Source organism: Phaseolus vulgaris, chromosome 7 (genome assembly GCF_051622355.1).
Source record: "Phaseolus vulgaris cultivar YP4 chromosome 7, ASM5162235v1, whole genome shotgun sequence".
Lineage (NCBI taxonomy): Eukaryota > Viridiplantae > Streptophyta > Magnoliopsida > Fabales > Fabaceae > Phaseolus > Phaseolus vulgaris.
Window position 1 is genome coordinate 46,146,724 of NC_143504.1, and position 26,514 is coordinate 46,173,237.

The following is a 26,514-nucleotide window of genomic DNA, read 5'->3' on the forward strand; positions in this document are numbered from 1 at the left end:
TGGCGAACGGCCCGGGTGATGTCATGCTGTGCAGTTCTTCTGGTTTTCGGTGGTGGAGGGGGCCAAACTCTTGGCATTTTTGGCATTTCTTGACGTAATTAGCGCTATCTCCATGGACGGTCGGCCAGTAGTACCCCGCACGGATTATCTTGGCCGCCATCGTTCGGGCTCCGGAGTGGCTCCCGCACGCCCCTTCGTGGATTTCTTGTAGCTCGTATTGGGATTGTTCCTTGGTGAGGCACTTTAGGAGTGGTGTTGAGTACCCCCTACGGTATAGGTCTTGGCCGATCATGGTGTATCGTGCGCACTGCCGTCTGATACTCTTCTCTTCCCCCGGTTGGCATGTTCCGTGTTCCAAGTACTGGGTGATCGGGGTCATCCATGTGTTGGTCTCGGTGACTGTCATGCATTCGGCATCACCTACGCTCGGCTGTGCCAGTCGCACTTGGACGACCGATCGGTGGTGGCTTTGTTTTTTCGAGGATGCAAGTCGCGAGAGTGCATCGGCACACTCGTTTTCCTGTCGTGGTATGTGTTGAACCGCCACTGTGTCGAATTTGGCCATGACGTTACGGACGGTGTGGTAATATCGTTGGAGGAGGGGCTCCTTGACCTCGAATTCTTCATTGATTTGACCGACGACCAGTTGGGAGTCACTCTTGCATGTGACCTCCCGCGCGCCTAGGTCATTTGTTTAGTTGAGGCCGGCCAGTATGGCCTCGTATTCTGCTTGGTTGTTCGTTGCTTTGAAGGAGAACTAGAGGGCTTGTTCAATCAGTAAGTCCCCAGGCCCCTCGAGGACGACCCCGGCTCCACAAGCCGTTTTGTTGGACGAGCCGTCCACGTAGAGGACCCATTTGGCCGAGTTTTCTGTGTTTCTGGGGAGCTCGGCTGCGAAATCTGCCTAGCATTGGGATTTAATGGCACCCCTTGGTTCGTACTTGATGTCGAACTCTGAAAGTTCGACCGACCACCCTATCATCCGTCCTGCAAGGTCGGGTTTAGATAAAATTTTGTATATAGGATAGTTGGTCCTTACCCTGATTTCGTGATTCTAGAAGTATGGGCGCATCCTCCTCGCTGTCAGCACCAGGGCTAGTGCCACTTTTTCTATCATTTGGTACCTGGTCTCGGCTGCATGGAGCGTCCGGCTGACGAAGTACACTGGGTGTTCTTCGTGGTCCACTTCTTGGACAAGGGCGGCGCTGACCGCTTCCTCCGATACCGCAAGGTAGACCACGATGGGTAGGTCCAGACGGGGCTTTTTGATGACGGCCGGTGACGACAGGAATTCTTTGAGTTGGCCAAAGATTTGTTCGCACTCCTCGTTCCAACTAAATTTCGAAGTTTTGCGGAGCATTGTGGCTATCGGCCTGATCCGTTCGGCGAGGCAGAGGACGAATCTGGAAAGTGCTGTCAGCCGACCGAGTAGCTGTTGAATTTCCTTCAAGTTTTTCGGGCTTCTCATTTTTGTCATGGCCTTGCACTTGTCAGGGTTTGCTTCGATCCCTCTGTGGGTCAGCATAAAGTCGAGGAACTTGCCACCTTCTACGCCGAACGCACACTTCTCGGGGTTAAGGCGCATGTTGACCCTTCTTAGGGCGTCGAAAGCTTCTTGTAGGTCCTTTATGTGTTGGCCGCACGAGTCGGACTTCACCACGATGTCGTCAACGTACACCTCTACGCTTCTATCGATCATCCCTTTGAAAATCTTGTCCATGAGCCTCTGGTAGGTAGCCATGGCGTGTTTTAGGCCGAACGACATTACCTTGTAGAAGTAGTTTGTGTCGTCCATCGTGAAAGCCATTTTGCCTCTATCGCTATGGTGCATGCTAATCTGGTTGTAGCTGGAGTAGGCGTCTAAGAAGCTCAATATTTTGTGACCGGCCGCTCCGTCTACGAGCCGGTCGATGTTGGGAAGGGGATATGAGTCTTTGGGGCACGCCTTGTTGAGATCTTTATAATCTACACACATCCGCCATTTGCCACTTGACTTTTTGACCATCACGACGTTGGTCAGCCAAGTGGAGTATCGTGCCTCGGCTATAAAGTCGGCTTTTAGGAGCTTCTCGACCTCACTTCTGGCGGTCAGCCGCTTGTCCTCTCCATAGTTTCTTTTCTTTTGTGCTACTGGGCGCGCTTCTTTATACACCGAAAGGCGATGGGTGATGATGTCCGGATGGACGCCCGGTACGTCGGTAGTCGTCTAGGCAAAGAGGTCGACGTTCCTCTTGAGAGTTTGGTGAACGAAGTCCGCATCGGCGGCGACCATTGCCGTGCCTATGCTCGTATACCGGTCCTCCCCGTCAAGTTCGGCTTGGCGTAGCTCGTCCTTGGCTTCGAGTCTTGGCTCGATTTCCCTGGGATCCAGATCTGCCATGGTGATGCCCTTCTTTGGTTGGGGTGAGTGCCGGTGGGGGCTTTTCCTACGGCCGGCGATCTTTCGCTTGGGTGAACAGCTGCCACTGGGCCTCTGTTGTGTAGGTTCGACTCGCAGGCTTTCGGCGTAGCACTCTCGGGCGACCTTTTGATCTACGTGGATCGTCAGGATGTCGCCTGAGAGGGAAGGGAATTTCATTGCTAGGTGGGGCGTGGAGACGATTGCTCCAAGCTTGTTAAGGGAGGACCTGCCGAGGAGGATGTTGTAGGATGTGTTGGCGTTTATGACCAGGTATCTGATCTTGAGGGTTTTGCTAGCCCCTTCCAGACCGAACGTTGTGTATAGCTCTATGTAACCCCTCGTTCCTACGCGTTCCCCCGAGAAGCCGACCACGTGGTCGTTGTAGGGCATCATTTCCTTCTCCGGGATTCTCATGGCTTTGAAGGTCTTCCAGTATAATATGTCGACCGAGCTTCCTTGGTCCACAAGGGTCTTCTTGATCGTAAAGTTATCGATATCGACCGATATCACCATGGGGTCGTCCTGTGTCGGGTCTATCCCCTTGAAATCTTCGTCTGTGAATGTGATTGGTGGCATCCTCGGCCGGGCGGAGACGAGGTTTACTTGGTGGATGGCACGTAGGTGCTTCTTGCGTGCGCTGTTGGAACTGCCTCCGCCACCGAACCCTCCGGCTATGGTGTTAATTACCTCTCGGCCCCTGCGAGTGTCGGCTTGTGGGGGGTCGTCCCTTCGTCCCCGTCGGTCTCCACGCCTGTCACCCTCTCGTGGGCCTGGGGGGGTTCAGTCTCTTCTCCTAGGCGTTTGCTCCTTGCATGGGGAGCGACGCGTCTCCCGGATCCCACGCACAAAGCGTTTGAGATGCCCGGCTTGTATGAGTTCTTCGATCTTATCTTTCAGGGCTTGGCACTCTTCGATAGAGTGGCCGGTATTCTTGTGGTACCGGCACCTTTTGCTGCAGTAGGCATTTTCTGGGCTTAGGGCCCTTCGGGGCGGTGGTATTAGCTCGGCGCTCAGGGCCTCTTGCAAAATTTTGCTCCTTTCCGCGTTCAGAGGTGTGTAGCGGGAGAAGCGGGGTCCACGATTGTCCCTTTTTTGGTCTCGGCCAACTCGTGACCTTCCTTGCCGTTCCTATCCTCTTTCTTTTCCCCGCTCGCCTCGGCCCGGGCGTTGTTCCTGAACTCGCGAAGTTCCTCGAGCTGCATGAATTTCGCCGCTCGGCGTCTAAGGTCATCAAGGTTGGTAGCAGGCTGCATACACAGGCTATCGGCAAAAGGACCGGGTCTGAGGGCGGTCAGCATGTGGTGCATCGCCACCTCGGGGCTAAGGTTGCGAATGCTCATAGCGGTTTTGCTAAACCGGTCAATGAACGTTCTGAGGGACTCTCCCTTCTCTTGACGAATGCCGACCAGTGTTATGGATGTTAGATGGTGGGGGCGGCTTGTTGCGAACTGGACATCGAATTTCGCTATTAGGGTTTCGAAACAATCTATAGAGTGTGCTGGGAGCTTGGTGAACCAGCTCAGAGCGCTGCCCTTTAGAGAGGTTGGGAAGACTCGGCAAAACACTGCGTCGTCCGTGGTATACAAGCTCATATGGGTCGTGTATGCGTCCACGTGCTCATCTGGGTCGGTCGTCCCATCGTATCGATCCCTGTTGAAGCCTTTCCATTTGTCCGGCAGGGGGTGTCCATGACACGGTCGATGAAGGGATGGCGCCGGTCCGGACCCGCCGGAGCGGTAGTGTTGATTGTCTTGCTGGGATGGGACTCTCCATCCATTTCCAGAGTGAAGTCGTTTTTGGTGTCTTTCCCGGCCTGGAGGCCGGCACCGGTGGCGTGGGACCTGCCGGCCTGATTGGTCATGGCGAGGGACGGCACCCCCTCGACCAGCTTCTTCATTCGCTTGTTCTCTTCTTGGAGGCTTTTGATTTCCTCCTCGTTCTTCTTAGCGGCTTCCTCGTGCGCCTTCCTCATCTCTGCTAGCTCCCTCTGAAGGGCCATCATCATTGTTGTTTGGTCTGCTTCGGTCATGCTTGCCATGCTGCGGTTGATACCATCTACTGCTGTGGTTTTTGCTGGCTCTCCTCGGCCCCACGGTGGGCGCCAATTGTTCTCGAACTAGATTGGGGACTGGGAGAACTATTGTCTTCAGATGTCACTCGGTCGGTCGTATCTCACGTTCCTCCTTCGGTCTTCCTCGCCGAATGGCTCCTCAGACTGGTAGGGTACCTGCAGATGGCACTCCAACGCTCAAGTCAGTGGGGTATCGTATTCGGCTGGTTAGAATACTGTAGATAATGACGTACCTTCTTCCTTGGAATGCGTGATATTTATATTACCTTGATGGGCCCTTGCTGTTGGGCCGGATTAGGGGGTTGTTTAGCGATTATGGTTGGATTAGGTCGTTTCCTAACCATAGGTTAACCTTTGCTAATTGGGTCAACCTTTGACTTGAGCACCTTGTGTCGGTCGGCAACGCATGACACGTGGTCGACCTCGTACCTTAAAATAGGGTCTTAACGCATGGATTGACCGGGTCCATGCACCGGTGATCATCTCGATACATTATTAAATCGTAAATAATAATTTGTATGTCTTGTTGAACGGATTTATATGAGAATATTAATTTATATATAATACTTAATTTATTTACTAATATAAATTCGTTGATAATTCACTTTCAAATTTATATTCATAGATAATAACAATATTAATAATAATATTATTATTATTATTATTATTGAATTTATTTATAAATAAATATTTGTGAGTAATTATTTATGAATTTATATTCATAGGTAATAATTCATATATAATATATAATTTACCTAGTAGGTAATAATTGATATGTAGTGTTGAAATTACCCATATGTATCCGATTGTTTAATAATAATTAGGTAATTTTTATTTATTTATTTAATATTAAAAATTTATAAAAAAGTATTTCATATTTTTCAAACCTTTACTTATTTAAATCTTTAAAGTGAAACCTCCATCTGCAATTAAATTTAAATCTATACATGTATTGTTAAATATTGATTACTGTGCTGGTAAGGCCCACTGACACATATGACGTGGCTTGGTCTCCTTGGTTGAGCTGATCGAGACACACGTTGACGTGTCTCAGTCTTCCTGATTGAGTTGATCGAGACACCACGCACGATTAGACTGACCGATACATATAACCATTAACGCTCAAACCAAGGTCAGTGAAGCTAAACTACCATTAAGAATTAGGTAATGCAACCATAAGTATGATCCATTTCACTAATCAGACCCAATCAGATAAGCCCATTAAAATAATATAAATAACACACATTCCAATGAACAAGGTACGTCATTTATTATTGTACACCTATCCGGGTACCAAACACCCTTTACTGACTTGAGTGTCGGAGGGTCTTCTGCAGGTACCTCCCTCATTTGGCATTCACCAATACCGAGAGCCGAAGGAGTAGCACGAAGGCGAAAAGGATCCTAGTGAAGCCCTAGCAACCTGTCCGACCGAAAGAGAAAGACGAAGACTTCAATAGTTATATAGGTCTCATCTCCCTAGCAGAAACAATTACTTAATTCACAATTTGAAGTAAGGACAATTGATTAATTTTTATGATTTAAATGAACTTACACACAAAAAAAAAATATATATATATATATATATTATAATTCAATATAATACATAACATAATGTAGAATTTCAATATATAATTGTAAGAAAATATCAATTGTAAAAAGTGTATAATAAATCACTAACGTGAGATTAGGAAAATTTTACTGTAAAAAATGATATAACATAATAAGGATTGAAAATTTTTAAACTCATTAAGTTTCTTAAAAACTTAGTTTGGAATTTTTTAAAGGAAGTTGCTTAAAAGATAAAATATAGATAAGGAACTAAAATTCTTACTCTCTATTGAGACTTCATCTTTATTTGTTCTCTTAAACATGAATTTCTTAAACATGAATTTTGTGACTAGAAGATTTTCATCAAACACCCCAATCTCATTTGAAAATACATAGAAAAAATTACAAATTATCCACTAAGATTAAGTAATGTTAATATAGAAGAAGTGATTTCTTTTTTAAATTCTTGAAAACTATTCAAACATATAAAATAAGTGTTGAAAATTCTTAGAATAAATAAAAATATGAATTCATTATTATTATTATTTAATTTTAATTTTATAATCTAAATGTTATCGTGACAAAATCAAGTTGAAACATAAAAAATTTAATTGTACAGATTTTTTTTTAATAAACATAATTTATTTGTACATATATCAGGATTGTAGACTAATAATGTAAGAACGTAAAAAAAATAAGAACATGTAGAACCCTCCTCCCTTACACCACAATACATTTTTCTTCTATCTTTCTCTCTCTAACTCTCTTCTACTCTCTTCCTTCTCTCTTATAACTAATCTATTTTTTAACTCTAATCACGCCATATGTAGCTCAAATAATTAATTTTTTTTTTAAATCTAATCACGTCATATGTAGCTCAGGAGTCAGAGTACATTTCTATTTGATCAGATTTTAAAAAAAAGTAAGATCCCTTATTCTCTGTTTTTCTCTAAGATTTAATCATCAATCTTAGTGGGGTCAGTTGAGAAAAGTAATCATTGCAACTTATTCTATTATATACTGAATTTCTATTCTATTTGGATAACTTGCATTAAGCCCTTATATTCTGAAGCTTATCCACGAGGCTAAAATCCTAGAAGTTGCTTGGAAAACAAGCAATTAAGGTAACAAAAACTTTTAATAGCACCATAGATTAAAAGATCTGGATTCAATTTTTCTTGTAGGGGTGTTGTGTGTTTATATATTGTGTTGTTTGTTTATATATTATTTAAAATTGTAAAAATATTATATTTTGATGGTTTAGTATTGAAGTGTTTTTTTTATGCTAAATAGACTTTTGAATGTAGTGGATCGTGTTTGAAATGATATTGTATGGTGAAAATGGTATGAAATTAAATCCATACATTTGGGATAATGTATGGACTGATGTTTGTTATATATTAAATATTGATGTCTATGTGGTAACAGAGATCTCTGAGCTTCATTGTTGATCTAAGTCACATAGACTAAGATATTAGGTGGTGAGAAGCTGATGGGGGAGTTTATGCACACCGTGACATATGAGATGCACGACTTGTGTTGTATTGAACTTACCCTGATCCTTTCTCTTAGATTTACTGATAATCTTTGAATCAGGTGTTAGTTTTTTGTAGGACTTACTTAATACGGGTCTTCCGGAAGACATTGTTATTTTGTTTGTTAAATATCCTGGATGTGTAGATCTATGTGATGATTTTATGTTGCGATTTGAAGAAGATTGAATAATTCGAAAATTGTTTTCATGTAATTTTTCTCTTTTGATTTAGTTGTGTATATTATAAAATTTTATTTTCACTAGTTTATCATTGTTGCTTTTTTTATTGTATTTGAACTGCGATGTTTATACTATGTACACCATACAAGTGCAGGAGAGTCTGAAAGGCTTTAAAGTTTTGTTTTGAACTATGAATTGTAAATATATTTGTATTTTTATAAGTCATAATCATGTATTAGGAATGTTTTGAAAAACTCTAAGCTTGTATATAAAAATGTAGAACTTGTATTGTAATAATTAGATGTATTTTTGGGTGTTACAAATAATATCTTGCATAATTTTAAAAGAAAATTAAGTTAGCATAAAAAATTAATACATAAATATGAATGTAATATGTCATCTTATTAATGTAATTTGATTTGTTCGAAATGAACTTAATTAATGCTTTGGATCAATATATTTTATTTGTGTTGATTGAGGTGTGCTTTTGAAAAACCCTGGACTCGATATTATTTTGTTTCGATGCGTTATCCATAGATGTTTTATCGATCCAATACCACTAAAAAGACCAACCCCAGAAATTAAAAATAAATAAATCAAAATATAAAGTTTTTTTTATAGGTTTTTATAAATGTGAAAACAATCTCTATCAAAATTTCCACTTAATAAAATTATGATTATGAGTGAAAAAACGAATTAGTTTGAACCATTTGTTTTGACTATTGTTGATCCGTCAAAAATATGCCTTGATCTGATTGTCAAAAGATGGATTAATAGGTTAGTTCGCCAGTTTTTTTTTATTTTTTTTATTTTAATATATATTTTAAAAATACACCTAATTGTATAAATATTTTTAAAACGTTTAATTGATTAATTAATATTTTAAATTAAATAAACTAAAAAAAATATTACTTTTACATAAATTATTTCATTATAATTAGTAGTTGAAACTTAACTAGTAATGGTTAACGATTTAAATTACATATTTACGTCCTTGGGGTAATATAATATAATAACAAAAAATTATTTTTTACTTTAATTTTTAATTACAAAAATAGATAAGAGTCAACTCGTTCTTTCTCATCTCTATGCGCATATTTAACATAATAGCAAAATGGGTCAAAACATATTCATAGGTTAAAAATACCAACTTGACTCACTAAATTATGCCAAACTGACAAGTAGATTTGTCCAAGTTGATGAATTTTATGATGCCTAATCATGATAAATAAGTAATTTTATTAATAAGTATATTTTTTACCTTTTTAACATGAAAGTTTATCCTTTATAAATTACCCAATGCAATTACAAATTTCAATGGAAACGGTAAAATACCAATAAATCAAAATTGAAAAAACAATAGAATTTTATATTTGATTTTGAAAATAGATTGAATCCAATCAATATCTCTTTCTCTCACAAATGTCCTAATGAAAATTGTGAGGCTTGATTCTAAAAAGGAATGGAGAGCAATATGGTATCCATTAAAATGGATTGATTCAAATTTAAATGTATGTGATATGGAACAAAGAGAATGCTCGTGGATTGGGGATTAATTAGAGTCTCGGTTCTATCAGTGGATTGACCGACCTAAGGCCCAATCTCAGTAGGTCGATCAATGGTATAAATCTTATCACACTTAAGCAGAATCAACAAATCTAATCCGCGGTTAGCAGCTAGGTAATGCAACCCTAAACGTGAACCAACTCCTTAACCTGACTCAATAAGGAAAGCCCATTACAGGTAATATAATTAGCACACATTTCAAGGAGCAGGTACGTCATTAATTACTGTACTTCTCCAACGTCCTTTACTGACTTAAGCGTCAGAGTGTCTTCTGCAGGTACCCCCATTCGGCATTCTCCTCAGAGACTGAGCAATCAGGCGGTCGAGACTTAAAAGAGTAGCACGAAGACTAAAGGAGTAGGCTGAAGTGCGAGCTAACCGACTGATAGGAGGAAGGAAGACTAAGCCAATGAACAGTTCTTTAGGTCCCATCTCCCTAATAGGAACATTGAACTTTAAATTAAGTCGATTACATGAAGAATTAAGAAAAATAAAATGATTTGATAAGATGGGGTAATTTTTCTTTTCAAAATAAGTTGAAATTATTTTTTGATATTTCTTCCGTAATATTATTCATATTAATTTTAGCATACACAATTTGAATAAATAATGAATCTTTCTTTAATTCGTCTTTCCTATAAATAGGATAGTTGGGTAATTCATTTTTATAAAACTTTTATTTCTGTATTATTATTTTATCTAAGATAATTATATTGTTAATATGAAAGAAGCAACAAAAACTTGACGAAGAAATCTGAAATTTTATCTAAAAGGTTGACGAAATTTTATCCGATTATTTGTGTGAATGAGTAAGTCTAAGTTTATTTATTCTTAAAATTTTATATGGAAAGAATTTCTATTTTTTAGAAGATTTTTCTAATTGAATTATGTTCATGGGTAATGTTGCCGATGATTTTGAGATAAAGGAGAGTTAAGGTTTGGGTCACAACATTCCTATTTGAGGAAATGAGCCAACAAAATTCAAGTTAGGAAAGTTAACATTTAAAGACAATAACAAAGATGCATGATACGCAATTGTCATAGTGATTATAACATGTTATGTTTGTTTGAAACCTTGTTTTTGTATTATTTTAGATATTTAAGTCATTGTTTGGTTGGTTGTTGATGATCTGAAGGGTGAGAAACTTGCTTGTTGAGGGTGAAAATGGAGGTTTCCTCCATGAAAAGGTTTGCTTTGAGCCTATTTTTTTTTAAACGAGAGTGTGATGATGTTTATATGACACAAAGTGGTGCAATTTTCGCTGAAGCGAAAGTATAACGATGTTGATGTGACTTAAAGCAAGCGATAAATTTTCCGCTCAAGTGGAAAATGCTCCAAAAAAAAGTTTTTCTTAGATCTATTTTAGCTCAAATGGAATTTTTTTAACTTAGGCACACAAAAATTCGCTAAAGTGAAAATAGTCCAGTGGAAAGAGAATCAGTTTAGGTTAAATTTTGCTGAAACGAAAATCAACTAGAATTGTTGGACATTTATGAACCTCTTTGAAGTAAAATTGAGTAGTTATGCACATGTTCTTTGAGGTAAGCAATATGAGGCTGAGTAGAGTCAGAAATTGGTGTCCATAATCTATTACTTGTGTGTGAGACCGAGTAGAGTGAGGAATTGGTGCCCGTAATCTACTGAAATTTGTTGATGATTTGTTTGGTAATCTACCAATGATGACTAATTTTTTTTTATCAAACCACTCATAATTATTGGTATAATTATTAAGAATAGTTTAATTTTTTAGAAACAAAATACTATTAATAAAAATAGCTCATTTAAAGAGATTACCTCCTCCTCATTGCCTTTTCTACTTGGGAATGTAATGTTTACCCTCTAATTTGTATCATATTGAAATGCACAATACTATATTTTAATATAACATTTTATTACTAAATACAAAAAATTATTATTATCAAAATAATATTAATAGTGTTCATCAAGGAAGTATCCTTACAAATGTTAACCACTAAATAATATTAAATAATCATTATAAATTTTAACTAATTTTTTTTTCACATCTTAAATAAAGTAGAGTGCCATTGCTAAAAAGTTTTAACAAATGTTAATAAAAAATGGTTCTCACCTAAATAAGAAATAAATCATTTTAACAATGTCAATAAAATATAATTTCTATCAATGTTGATTAAACAATCCCAACTTACATCGACCACAATAATTTCATTGATGTCGATAAAAAAAATCTAATTGGTATTTAGCCAAAAAATAGTCCTATTATTGTTGGTTGAGAAATAATTCTAACATACATTTTAAATAAAATATTTGATGATAAACAATCTTGAATTATATCAATTGAAACTAATTCAAATTGATAAAAATTGTGTTTTATATCAATTGAAAATATTGTTAACATTGACAATGAAAAATTTGGCTAATAACAGTTAAGAAATACAAACCTATATTGGTAAAAAAAAAATTGATAATAACTAAAAATAAAAATTAACTTTAGAAGAGAAGAACTTTAATAAAGCTTAAATTATGTTTTTAAAAAACTTTTTTTTTTTTGCATTTAAGCCTATTAGACACTTTAAGGTTGTCTAATGATTTTATAAAATAATTCATAATTGTTTTAAAAAATGTTTTATGACAACTAAGAGTGATAAAACACAAGTAATACAAAAAGACAATAATCACAATGATTTTTATACTCGCCCACCCTTAACCTGAGTTGCGTCTAATGGTTTTATAAAATAATTCATAATTTTTTTTCAAGCATGTTTTACGACAACTAATAGTGATAAACATATGTTATACAAGAAGACAACTAACACAATGATTTGTATACTTACTCATGCTTAACTTGGTTGCATCTAGTTTTTCAATGTCAATAATAAAGAGCTAAACTGATCAAACATGATTACAAGTTGTCTTACTACTACTTTTGACTATTCACTAATCTTCCCTTAAGATTAAATATGAGTACACAAAGTCTCTACAGAAAATGTACACAAATCCTATACAAGAAAAGTAAACAAAATATTTCTAGGCTATACAACAGATATGTTGTTTATATAAGACTCACACAAAAACGAGTGGATATGAAATCTAAAACTACTTATACTAAGAGATAACTTCACAAAAATAACAAATTTGCAAATACAACACTCTCTTTCTGTTGTCTAACAAACATTTTTTCTTAAGCACTTAAAAATTAAGAAAGAATGGTCATATGAGCTTTTGTACACTTGTTGGTTCAACAAACTCATATGCATGGTGAAACTTTTATTTATGAGTTATAAAAATGCTCGTTTTGACCTAATGCTTTGGACTTTGCGTTAGTGTTTTATTAGTGATTGTTTGTCTTTATGTTGACACTTCTTTGTTAAGCACCTTTTCTTTAGGTGAAGAACAAACTTTAGTAGTTATCTCTATTATACTAATTACACTAAAATGGGCATACAATGCTCATGTGTAGGTTGGCAAATGTCAACATTTGCTTTGAAAATTTTTAGAATCCATTTGGAACAAATAATCTTCCATGTGTCCAAGGTTGCAATTTTTAAAATGTTCCTAATTATATGATTGTTTAGTCTTGATGTAAGTGTTTACTGCTTATAGACTTGTCTATTCATTAAGATATTACATCTAATGTTTTTTTAGATACTCGTTTGGTCTTTGTTGACTTTTATCTAACGCTTTAAGCAAAAATGTCCGAGCTCCTATATGCTTAATGATTTAATAGGGTGTGTCTCACAAACATTTATAAAGTGATATTGATCATAAAAATTTATCAATTATTTTTATAATACATTAACAAACTTGTTAAATGACAAAAAATTTGAAATTATTTGTTATTAAACAAAATTTTCTTATCTCTATAAATTGTCATGTTTTAATGATAATAAAAAAAATAATTTGGATTCATTTTAACCTAAAAGAAACATCATCAACATCAATAAAAGAAATTTTTATATAATAATATTCAAACTGAAGCCACCTAAACTCTAAAAACACTCAACTTAAGAAAAAAAATACGAAAAAAATATAAATAAAGTAGAAAAATAAATTAAGAAGTATTTTAAATTCTTTATTTTTAAATAAAAATTAAATTATTCAATTTAATTAATTAAGTTATTATGATAGATTTATAAAAATTTACAACCAAACAATATACTTTATTATAAAATATTTTAAATTTTCTATAAAAAATAAACTACTTTTAAGGGAATATTGTGTCGATAACTTTTGTTACCATTACTAGACATCCATGATATGTGTCTTGGTTATTCATAGATACGTTTAAAGACTAACTTTCATTTTATTTTAATTGTTGATACTGGTTACCACGTGATTTGGGACTAACCCTAAATTGAGTAGCAGTATCATAATTTTATTTAAGTGGAGAAGTTATTAATTTATAATTTACTTTTGTATTAATAATAGATAAGATACGTCCATAAAATAAGATAAATGGAAGTTTGCATGGGTGGGTGAAGGAGAGTGAAGTGAAAGTTTGATGGGATAGGAAGATAAGATAGGAGGTAGAAGAAGAGAAGAGAAGTTAAAATTGGAGTGTAACTGTAAATAAATATAATGAAAAGCTAAAGACAGAAAAGTGCACCGTCACCGTAATCAAACGGTGGTCCAGGAGGGTGGTTGTATCCAGTGGAGGCTTTAACTTACGAACTTCTCCTTATAATCACACCCTCACCGTCGCTTCTTCTTTCTCTCTCCACTCCCATTCCACACCCTACCCACACTCTTCTTCTCTCCCACGCTTTTTATTTTTTATTATTATTATCATTAGGGTTTTCATTTGGGGAAATCAAAATAGGGGGAAATACTCTGGAGGAGAGTGTGTAGAAAACATGGTTGTCGATGATATGACGAAGTGCATCATCGTCGGCTATGGAGGTTCCTCTTCTCGATTTTCCGATGCTTATCCCAAAAGGTAATAATTGTTACTTCAACATCTCTCCCTCTCTTTCAAAACCTACTTTTCTATTCTCTCATGGATTTCATGCTTTTCATTCAGTGCTTTCCCCCTGATTTTCGAGGGATTTTCGAGTTTCCTGGAATAGGATTAAATATAGTTCCCCTCTAGCGTTTTCGAAATCTCTTCCTCTCTTCTAGAGATCGAAGAGAAATCATTCTCACTCTCTCTCTGTTATATTTAGATAGCTAGATAGATAGTTAATTCGCTACCTCTGCTCTTTGTTATTGTTCAGGTTCTGGTTCTCGTTTAGATCTATTTTTTTTTATTGATTTATAAGAAAAATAGAAGAATTGTTATTATTTTCTATAGGTTGGATTTGTTGATTTTTTTTCTCTCTTGTTTTTTCGACTCAATTGATAAATCTAGGGGTTTGATGGAGGGGAGATATAGTGGGGATTGATATGATGAAGGTGTTTATAAGGTTGTTTTGTTGAATTGTTTTTGGGATGGCAATATTGTACGAACCAGCAATAAAACACAACAGCGAGATGAGGTAGCATGGGTCTTGCTTCTTTGTCAATGGAGAATCACCACCCTTCCACGCTCTTGTCAATGGACTCAAGTGCATCTTCTCATGAGGAACTGGATTTGGAGATGAATCGCCAAATCATACTCTCTCGCCCGCCCGATATCAACCTGCCCCTCTCAGCCGAGCGCAGCCCTCCCCCACAGCCGTGGAATTCTGAGCCCTGTGATATTCTTGATGTTGGTCTTGGCACCCAAGGGTATGAGACTGAGAGTTTTATTAATCTGCCCAAAGCTGGAAGGAAGTGCGCTAAACGCGTTGATAGCATATGGGGTGCTTGGTTTTTCTTCAGTTTTTACTTTAAACCTTCTCTAAATGATAAGTCTAAGGCCAAGATTGTCAGGGACAGCAACGGTGTTTCAGGGTTCGATAAATCTGATCTGAAGCTTGATGTTTTCATGGTTCAACATGACATGGAAAACATGTACATGTGGGTTTTCAAGGAGAGGCCTGAGAATGCGCTGGGTAAGATGCAGCTGAGGAGTTACATGAATGGGCATTCCCGTCAAGGGGAGCGCCCCTTTCCCTTTAGTGTCGACAAGGGTTTTGCTCGATCCCACAGGATGCAGCGAAAGCATTACAGAGGATTGTCAAACCCTCAGTGTGTGCATGGCATTGAGGTTGTTTCCGCACCCAATCTGATGACCCTGGACGAGGATGATCGAAAAAGGTGGATAGAACTCACGGGGCGAGATTTGAATTTCACAATCCCACCAGAAGCAGGTGATTTCAGTTCATGGAGAAATCTTCCCAACACGGACTTTGAGCTTGAGAGACCACCTCCCCCAATCAAGAATGGTCCTAATGCTCACCCGAAGAAACTGCTTAATGGATCTGGACTGAATTTGTCAAGTCATCTATCTAACCACAGTAATGGCGATGGCTTGGACCTCTCTCCTGTCAGCAGCAAGAAGAGGAAGGACTTTTTCCCTCATGGAAATGAAGAAGAATGTTACTTGGCTGTTAATCCTCCATCTGATCGTATTCCAGATATAGAAATGCACCCAAGCGAGCCACACTGGTTGAATGACTTCAGCGGGGTGATAAAGAGTGTTTATGGACCTGTTACAGCTGCAAAAACTATTTATGAGGATGAACAAGGTTACTTGATCATCATTAGTCTGCCCTTTGTAGACCTTCCAAGTGTGAAAGTTTCGTGGAGGAACACTCTGACTCACGGTATCATAAAGGTTTCTTGTATGAGCACATCTCGAAAACCTTTCATCAAGAGACATGACAGGACATTCAAACTTACAGATCGATCGTCAGAGCACTGCCCTCCTGGAGAGTTTGTCCGAGAAATCCCTCTTTCAACCCGAATTCCTGAAGATGCCAACATAGAAGCATACTATGATGGGCCAGGATCAGTGCTTGAGATCCTGGTGCCAAAACATCGCGTGGGTCCAGAAGAGCATGAAGTCCGTGTTTGCCTCCGCCCTCATCTGGGAGGGAATGATCTTAAGTTAACATGAGATAGGCACTAAAAGATTGTTAGGATTTCAGTTTGGTGCGCATGTCATTGTTTCTAACTATGTACCATACAGTGTTATCTGCAATAGAATTGTGTCTTATATACTTGTCTTGTCTCTAGCAATTTTAGCTCACTGACTGCTCTTGTTCTTTTTGTTCCGGAGCATCTGTATGCTTTTGATTACCAGTATTGAACAACTAGTTCTCATAATTTATATGAAATTATCAAATCAATGCCTTTGAAATTATTTGTCATTTGATTTCGACCTTTAATTGGATTCTGATTTATTATGCTGTTGTCGTAATTATCTCTTAATTTGAATAGAATTGTATTCAAGAGTAGATGATAGTTTTGCCTCCCCATGTGTGTTTATTCTTGGGAATACATCCCTGCAGTTGCAATGTAAAAGAGTCGTGATAGAGTTAACTTCCACTACTGTACAATGATGAATCTAACGAACAAATAAACTGCTCCAATTGGTCTCCATGACTGTGTTACTATATTAACGTCGTTCGTTATCTTATACAGGACTGGGTGGGTTTCTAACGGAAAGTCTGAAACCATTGGCCATAATATCCACACCTTTTCTAACAGAAATTTCAATTCGAGGTACCTACCTTTTTAGACTATGTTGGAATATTGGTAAAAAGAACAAAGTCAACACCCACTATTAAATTAGCAAACCTGAAGAACCTGTTACCTGTGGAATAATTTTATTGTTTTCTGAAATTTCCAAAAATGATACGTTGACTAAATAATACAAGATATTTTACCAATCTCGTTATGTGATTCCTATGAAGTTTGTAATGGACTAAGGTTTGAAACGATGTTGTGGGTGTCCAGAGAAAAAGGAGGCATAGGGGGATATTTTGGGTAACAGAAGGAGCAGGAAGCAATTGTTGACTAAAAGATTGGTGTGTTTGTGTGGTGAGTGTTTAGAGCGCAATGGATGGATGGATGAGATAGAGTGGAGTGGGGAAGTGTTTCCTTCATGTTTGTTGGGGAAGGATGATGATTTTCTCCCTCTCCTTTTTTCATCAGTGCATGTCCTTTTCTTTTATTTTCTCTCTCTATTTGCTCATTAAATATTTACTCTTCTCATTTACGTGTTAGGATGCCTACCATCCTCTGATAAACAGATGGATAACCAGTGGTCCAGTTAACCTTTATTTTTGGAAAGGAGTGCCACTGGGGGTCAATTTCATATTCAAAATTCCTTTTATTATTATTATTTCTTTATATAGTTAACAACTCTCCCACCAATATCTAATTAGTGCTTTTTCTATCTTTTCATTCTAGTAAAAAAGGACGTAGAATAATTTCTTTCAATTTATAGAAACTACCTTACTTTTCATCCTTTTCCCAAAAAGCTTTGTGCCAGTTTAACCAACCAACCAAAATTGAAATTTAATGTGAATGTTTTCGACAAAACTCATACTTTTTAATTAACTCTAAAAAATCAATAACTTCTGATTTATAAGATTTACATTTTGTTTGGAATCATTAGAAAATTAAAGTGAAAATATACCAAGTTTTTAAAAAATCATTCAAAGTTAAACTAAATTTCCACAATAAAATAAGTATTTTTTTTCAGCAATAAATAATATAATATAAGTGATACAAGGGATACAAATATACACATATATACAATATGTATGATTAAAGGACCATATCTATAAACAATATGACAAAAACATCATTTAATTACAATTTTTTTTTATTATCAAAACTATCATATAAGTAATTATATAGAACTCGTTGTCAAAAGTATAATTTTCTTACTACAACCAATGACATTACCTATTTCCATTCCACGCATACTTTATTTATCATTGTCCTATGCACCTGAGTTTTCCTCCACCTGCATAATTTTGTGACACTTCATTACCATCCCAAACATACTAATCAAAGAACATACCCATGAATGCACCTTGTCTGTATAAAATCCCCAATATATTTACAAGAAACTTCTGTACCAGAGGCATATCTGCTATTAATAGTAGAACCAAAGAACACCCTACTTTTATACGTTTAGAATCATATACACCTTCCAACCATCCCACTCTGCCTTCTCTGCTCACAACCACTTCATCCAATCTATTTACACATGCACAGTCCACGGCAGAAGCATCATTGGAAGAATAATGGACATTCCACATTATCTATCTTCTTATGCCACTTCCATGAGTACATCTTTATCTGCTGAATACTTTCCCTCCAAAGTACACTTGTTTTCTCTCCACAAACTCAAAGTAATTGCAAACCATAATATACTCCACACCTCTTAAAAATACATTCCCCTTGCTTATGTTGCCAGAAATGTGCTTCCACTGATCCAGAAAACCAATGTTTACCTCCACCAGCCATAACATGTTTTTCATACCCAATCCACCTTACGACAACTGAACAAAATATGCTTGAAAGAGTCTGGTTCCAACTTACACATAGGTCAGAGTCAGGTTGGAGGATATTTCTCTTACTCAATTGATGCATTGTTAGTAACATATTCTTAATCGTTATCCAGATACAAAAAAAACTTACTCTGCAAACATATATCAGACTAAAAGTTTACACTATTCTCATCAAACCACCCATTCAGACTCTTTTTTCAAAACACCATCTTTAAATACCTCCACCATGAAGTTGCTTTTCTGATATCCACTTTTTTGTCTTACTTCATCCCACCCACCATCCATTTACTTAATAAGGCCTTATTAAACAAATTTACATGTTTTACCCCTAAACCACCTACTTCCTTAGGCCTACAAATCCCATCTTTTCTAGCAGATCTTTCTTCTCTCCCACAGATAACCATTCTTCAATTGAACTAGCTTTTTCACAACTTTTTTAGGGATCTTATAGAAGGATATGAAAAATAAAGTAATAACCAATAGCACAACTTTGACTGTATACAAAGTCTCTCAACATGTGATACCAGTTTTCTCTTCCAATTCCCTTTCTTTGATTAGTTAGCACTAATAAATAGTCCTAAGTATGTGAAAGGAAAAGAAAAGGTTCCACAATTGAGTTTATTAGCCATAGCTTCCAAAATGCTTCAAAAACTTTTATTTGAACCACACTACCAAATACCTTCTTTAATCTCCTCCTTAGTGAACTTATATACAAGACTATTAATTTTTTGTTTCTGAGATCCTTCTGAATTGTACATCATCTAGTTGAATGCTACCTTTGCTCTTCCCATCAAATATATTCTTAAAGTATCTTTTCACCTCGTCCTTAACCTTACAAGGCTCTTGCTCCCATGTTCCTCTGATGAAAAATCCCTCCCAACATATTCTTACTCCTTTTCCTGTTAAGATAAGAATGAAAGAATTTAGAAGTCTTGTCTCCTTCCTCCAACCATCTTATCTTAGTTTTTTTGTCTATATACCAAGATTCATTTGATTTTGCTAGTTCCAAAAATTTTCTGCTACAGTAAGCAATTTTCCCATCTTTCTTCACCTTCTAAACTCTACACCTCTTCTTTGATGTTTAGCTCATTCAACTTATTTACCACCTTTTGAATATTTACTTCTATGTTTCCTATTCACACCCAATAACTTTCTCTCTCTCGTTCATTCTTATTATATCGAGAACTTGTTCCAATATATAATCACTGATTTATGATTTATATATGAAGAAATTGTATTTTGGTCAAATTTTATATAAATAGATGAGATTGTATATTGGTGGAAGTTGTCAAATGTTATATTATTGAAAAACTAAAATATCAATTTCTTGAAGTCTACTTGTCAGCGGAATTAGAATTGTGATAAGAGTGCTTGGAATGTCACTCTTCAAATGGTATATTGAACTAAATAACATTTTAAACTAGCTTTTAATATATTATTATACTTGTAAATTAATCTTTTAACATTATTATTCTAAAACTAAATCTGCAGTATTTTTAAAAAAAATAAAGTAATACACTCTTAAATTATAAATTGAAATATACAATGTAATACGCGTTTCCTCATTTATTTCAATTTAAGCTTAATTTGAAGTTTTGTGATTTATGTTTCTATTGAGTTAATAGTAAAATTTAGTGTATTTTTTTTTTCTAGTGCAGAAGTTACTTAATATTTTTTTTCAACTCAGTCAATTTCCGATGTAAAATCAAATTAAATTGGTTCAAGCTCGTAAAAACTATCTAAAATCAAATTAATAACCATTTTAACGTGATTGTTAAGAATTTAAAATGAAATCAAACACACACTCGAGAATAAATCTAATTTTCATCTATAACAATATACAAGGTAGATTTTTTTTTACATTTTTTAATTTTATCGTTTATAATATTAAATATAATAATTATTTATTTTAAATTAAAATTTTGAATTTTAAAAATTTAGAAAAAATTGACTTGTATAAAAAACAAATAACCCAATTTCTTACAAATTTACTCTTACTTTTTTTAAAAAATTCAAATAATTCTTCCCAATTAAAAACTACTTACACAATAAAAAATTGCATACAACAAAATTAAAAAAATTATTTATTTTATAATTGCTTTTAATAAATTTTTTATAATTTAATAATATATTTTTATTTCAATAGTTATTATAATAATAGTAATTTAATAAAAAACAATTGAATTGTTTTTAAATAATAATGTACTTTATTTAGATTATTTAACTTTTAATAAAAATAATAATTTTTTATTTATTTAATAAAATAAATAATTGAATAATTTATTTTTATTTTAAAACAGTTAAATAACTTCTCTTTTTATAAATAACGATTATATATATAATAGTTGTTATAATTTAATAAAAAAAATTATTTCTTATAAATTGTAAGTAAGTTTAAGTAAACCTATAAATACTATTTTTTGTTAGATATTCTATTTAAGTAAAAATTTATTGCTACAAATTATAAGATCATATCAACACATTACCTTTTTATGCTAATCAATTTTTTTCTCTAAACCCTCAAACTATTCTTTATGTTTATCCTTATATTTAATCTTCTCAACTACTATTTTTTATCCCTCTTTCAAAAATATATTTCAGCATTTTTTAAGATATCAATAATTAATAAAATCACATGACAACTTAAATTATTCATTATATATCTAAACTATTGTTTATAGTATAATTTATGCATTTAACATATTTTTATCACAAAAAGAAATATTTACCTTATATTATACACAAACTAAAATACCAATTTCTTTCAAATTTTAAACCAATGGATCTTAAGTATATATATATATATATATATATATATATATATATATATATATATATATATATATATATATATAAGAGAGAAAGAGAGAGAGATTAATTAGTTTCTTCAATCATAAAAGATTTTGATTATATTTGATGCATTTTAAAGCATAATATCATTAAACAAATGTTTGAATAATTTGAATTTAAATATTAATATTAATGTTCGTTTGAATTTATTATTAATACAAGTTTGAACTTATTAAAATAAAATCAATTTAGTGGTGTATATATTATAATAATGACGACTTTTTATTAAAATATTGAAAGATAAAAATTTGAATGTGCATGTTGTCTTTACATAAACAATTAATTAATAACCTAATGCAGATATTCAGTTTTAATATTATTGTGATCCTACATGTATAAAGAGTATTGTTATTATTTGTTTTTTTATTATAAAAATTATTAGTTATTAGATGTGTTATATATTTTTTTTCAAGAACTTGTTTTTGTTCCGATAATTTAAAATAAGAACATTTATAATGCGCATTGTTTTTTTTTCTAAACAAAACAAACTGTTAGTTAGAAATAAGTAAAATAATATTTGTATTAATATATAAACATTAATTTTAATACTAATTAATAAAGAGCAACATTTGAAAAAAAAAAATATGTGTTAAGTCAATTTATAGAAGATTATCCGAAACTATATTATAGATCGGATAATTTAGAAATATTTTGAATTTATTGAATTTCTAATATAGTTTTAGATTATATAATTCAAAAAATGATAGAAATTGTATAGAAAATAATATAGTTTGTGGATGTTTTTATATTTTCCTTTTTTATATTATTGGGGTGGTAGAAAATTGTGGTGTTCACGAAGAAGATAATTTTTTTTTAGAACAAATGACTTAATCTTCGGCTTAGAGTTGTAAATACATATTCAGTTTAGGACGAGTTTAGTCAGGTATTAGATCAAACTGAGTTGGTCTAGTAAAGTCAACTTGAGTTAGTTCAAGTTCAAGTAGATTCGAGTTAGTTCGGATTTAGGTCGAGTCGAGTCGGCTTGGGTTCAAGTTGAGTTGTGTTGACTCTAAGCCAAGTTGGTTTGGGTCTAAGCCAAATTGAATTGGTTTGGACTAGATTTAGCCAAGTCGACCTGAATTAGATTGAGTTAAGTCATGTTGGGTTAATTAGATAGAGTCAAATTGACCTAGATTGAGTTGAGATTCTACATCAAATCGATCCCACATTAAAATTAATTTAATTAACAAAGTAAAATTAATTTAAATTTAATCTAATAAAAATAAAATTAAAAGTAACTAATTTTTTTTTATCTATGAATCTGAATTTCAAATCTAATATTGGATTTTGATTGGATTTAGACTGAATTTCAAAATCCAATTGTTGACCCACCCTAACAATAAACATATAAGTATCTCTTAATTTAAGTTTAGTTTATAATTATATTGGTGAAGATTATTATTCTTCGATGTTGGTGAGTTTGTGCAAAAGAGTTAAATAGGCACCAGGTATATCTAATGAAGTGTACATATAACCTTTAAGAAATGAAAATTAAAATAACTTCAGTTTAATATGTTTTTCATTTCCTTATTTTCATATGAAATTGATTTTTTTTAATTTAAACTTTATAGCCCATGTGTACTTATATTAATATTTTTATAATAGTTATGTATGCATACATGTAATATTATTTAATTACTTTTAAAATAAATTTATTAAATTTATAATAATTACTTTTAAAATTATATCATTAATGTCTTTAATTAATTTACATCAAAATATATTTACATTAACAATACACGTGGCATGTCTATAAAGTAAAAGAATCAAATAATGTAACGCTAGAATTAGTCTAACGGCAAGTTCTTAATATTTTTGTTCATTATTAAATATTGTTATCGTTTTAGTTAAAAATCTTAATAATTTTATCGTTATTAAATGATAATACTTTTCATCGAGAATGTTTAAAATGGGTCATATTTTAATTTGAGAATTTTATTGTATAATAAATAAATTTTGTCTATTCGTTTAATAAAATAAATAATTTTTAATATTATTTTTTTGAATTATGACTATTTTATGTTTTAGACGTAATTGTATGATAATATATATATATATATTTATTTTTACTATTATTTATTTTTTGATATAATAAAATATGTTTTCCGCTAAGTAAAAATGTAAATACCCCTTTCCGTAGTAATACAAATTATTAAAATAGATTTTTGAATTAATTGGCAACCTCACCAACCTTATCTATGTGTGTCTGTTTCTTTAGAATGCGAAAGTAATAAACACAATGGGCTTATAAATTATAAATTATAAATGATGATGAAACGCATGTAATTGCTTCTTCTTTCTCTCTCCGCTCGATTTCACACAATTCTTCTGTTTCACACTAACAACAATTACAAATAGGGTTTTCATTTGGGGGACACGAAATAGGGGGAAGTATCCAGGAGGAGAATGTGTAGAGAACGTCGATCATCGTCGATTTTATGAAGCTTCCTCTTCTTCTCCAATCTCTGATGATTATCCCAAAAGGTAATCATCCTTGAAGATCTCCATCCTACTCAGTCTCTCTTTCAAATTTTTTTTTTTTTTTTACTCTCCAATGGATTTCATGGTTTTAATTCAGTGTTTTTCTCCTCATTTTGGAGAGATTTTTGAGTTACGTGGAATAGGGTTAAATATAATTCCCCTCTAGCGTTTTCGAAATCTCTTCCTCTCTTCTAGAGATTGAAGAAATATCACTATGTCACTGGCTGAGTTATATATAGGCAGCTAGATAAATAGTTAATTAGTCAAATTTTTTTCCTGTTCTTGTTGTCGTTCAGGTCTATTCTTTTTATTAATTTATAGAGAAAAATGAATAATAATAATAATTATTATTATTATTATTTCGAATAGGTTGGATTTTTTTTATTTGTTTTCTCTTTTATTCAATTCAATTGATATATCTAGGACTTGATGAAGGTGAGATATAGGGGGATTGATAAGATGAAGGAGTTTATAAGGTTTTGTTGAATTGTTTATGGGATGCCAATATTGTAAGAATCGGCGATAAAACTCATCACCGTGATGAGGTAGCATGGGTCTTGCTTCTTTGTCAATGGAGAATCACCACCCCTCAACGCTCTTGTCAATGGACTCAAGTGCATCATCTCATGAGGAACTGGATTTGGAGATGAATCGCCAAATTGTACTCTCTTGTCCGCCGGATATCAACCTGCCCCTCTCCGCTGAGCGTAGTCCGCCTCTACAGCCGTGGAATTCTGAGCCTTGTGATATTCTTGATGTTGGTCTTGGCACCCAAGGGTATGATACTGAAAGTTTTCTCATTCCGCCCAAAGCTGGGAGGAAGTGTGCAAAGCGTGTTGATAGCATATGGGGTGCTTGGTTTTTCTTCAGCTTTTACTTTAAGCCTTCTCTAAATGACAAGTCTAAGGCCAAGATTGTCAGGGATAGCAACGGTGTTTCAGGGTTCGATAAAACTGATCTGAAGCTTGATGTTTTCATGGTTCAACATGATATGGAAAACATGTACATGTGGGTTTTCAAGGAGAGGTCGGAGAATGCATTGGGTAAGATGCAGCTGAGGAGTTACATGAATGGGCATTCTCGCCAAGGGGAGTGCCCGTTTCCTTTTAGTGTTGACAAGGGTTTTGTTCGATCCCACCGGATGCAGCGAAAGCATTACAGAGGACTATCAAACCCTCAGTGTGTGCATGGCATTGAGGTTGTTTCCGCACCCAATCTAATGACCCTGGATGAGGATGATCGAAAAAGGTGGATAGAACTCACTGGGCGAGATTTAAATTTCACAATCCCAGCTGAAGCAAGTGATTTCAGTTCATGGAGAAATCTTCCCAACACGGACTTTGAGCTTGAGAGACCACCTCCCCCAATCAAGAGTGGTCCTAATGCACACTCGAAGAAACTGCTTAATGGATCTGGCCTTAATTTATCAACTCATCTCTCTAACCACAGTAATGGTGATGGGTTGGACCTCTCTCCTGTTAGCAGCAAAAAGAGGAAGGACTTTTTCCCTCATGGAAATGAAGAAGAATGTTACTTGGCTGTTAATCCTCCATCTGATCGTATTCCAGATATAGAAATGCACCCAAGTGAGCCACACTGGTTGAATGACTTCAGTGGGGTGATAAAGAGTGTTCATGGACCAGTTACAGCTGCAAAAACTATTTATGAGGATGAACAAGGTTACTTGATCATCATCAGTCTTCCTTTTGTAGATCTTCCAAATGTGAAAGTTTCATGGAGGAACACTTTGACTCATGGTATCATAAAGGTTTCATGTATGAGCATTTCTCGAAAACCTTTCATCCAGAGACATGATAGGACATTCAAGCTTACAGATCCATCATTAGAGCACTGCCCTCCTGGAGAATTTGTTCGAGAAATCCCTCTTTCAACTCGAATTCCCGAAGATGCCAATATAGAAGCATACTATGACGGACAAGGATCAGTGCTTGAGATCCTAGTGCCCAAACATCGTGTGGGACCAGAAGAGCATGAAGTCCGAGTTTGCCTTCGCCCGAATCTGGGAGGGAATGATCTTAACTTGAGATAGTCATTTTACAAATTGTTAGGGATACCAGTATGGTGCGCAGGTCATTGTTTTCTAACTGTGTACCTTTACAGTGTTATTTGCAATAGAATTGTGTCTTGTATGTTTTTCTCTAGCAATTTTAGCTCACTGACCCGGTTCCTTTTGTTCCGGCTTTTGATTATTAGCAGTGTTAAACACCTAGTTCTCATAATTTATAAGAAATTACCCATTCATACCTTCGGAATAAATTTCGACCATTACTTGGATTTTGATATATTATCCCTTTGTTCTGAAGTATCTCGTATTTTTTATAGAATTGTATACCAGAGGGTTGTTTTGCCTGGCAATGCGTATTTGTTTTCTGAAATGCGCCCTGTAGTTGCAATATAGCAAGACTTGTGATGAATATGGAGAACAAATAAAACTGCTCCTATTCATCTTTAAATGTAACCATATTAACGTCGTTCGCTATGTTACACAAG

The 26,514-nt window shown here is 34.7% G+C and overlaps 2 protein-coding genes across 4 annotated transcripts; both read left to right on the plus strand.

Annotated features, from left to right (window-relative positions):
• Positions 1-13,752: 13,752 nt before the first annotated feature.
• LOC137829103 (uncharacterized) lies at positions 13,753-16,515 on the plus strand. Of its 2 annotated transcripts, none has more exons than XM_068635896.2 (2): positions 13,753-14,219; positions 14,631-16,515. In XM_068635896.2, the coding sequence occupies exon 2, from the start codon at positions 14,763-14,765 to the stop codon at positions 16,260-16,262; it is 1,500 nt and encodes a 499-aa protein (XP_068491997.2). In that variant the 5' UTR covers positions 13,753-14,219; positions 14,631-14,762; the 3' UTR covers positions 16,263-16,515. The 2 variants fall into 2 exon arrangements, with proteins under 2 accessions (XP_068491997.2, XP_068491998.2); XM_068635897.2 differs by having other exon boundaries at positions 13,764-14,219; positions 14,733-16,515.
• A 7,208-nt stretch (positions 16,516-23,723) lies between these two features.
• LOC137829482 (uncharacterized) lies at positions 23,724-26,306 on the plus strand. Of its 2 annotated transcripts, none has more exons than XM_068636283.2 (2): positions 23,724-24,006; positions 24,439-26,306. In XM_068636283.2, exon 2 carries the CDS (start codon positions 24,554-24,556, stop codon positions 26,051-26,053), a length of 1,500 nt encoding a protein of 499 aa, XP_068492384.2. In that variant the 5' UTR covers positions 23,724-24,006; positions 24,439-24,553; the 3' UTR covers positions 26,054-26,306. The 2 variants fall into 2 exon arrangements, with proteins under 2 accessions (XP_068492384.2, XP_068492385.2); XM_068636284.2 differs by having other exon boundaries at positions 23,755-24,006; positions 24,427-26,306.
• The last annotated feature ends 208 nt before the right edge of the window (positions 26,307-26,514 follow it).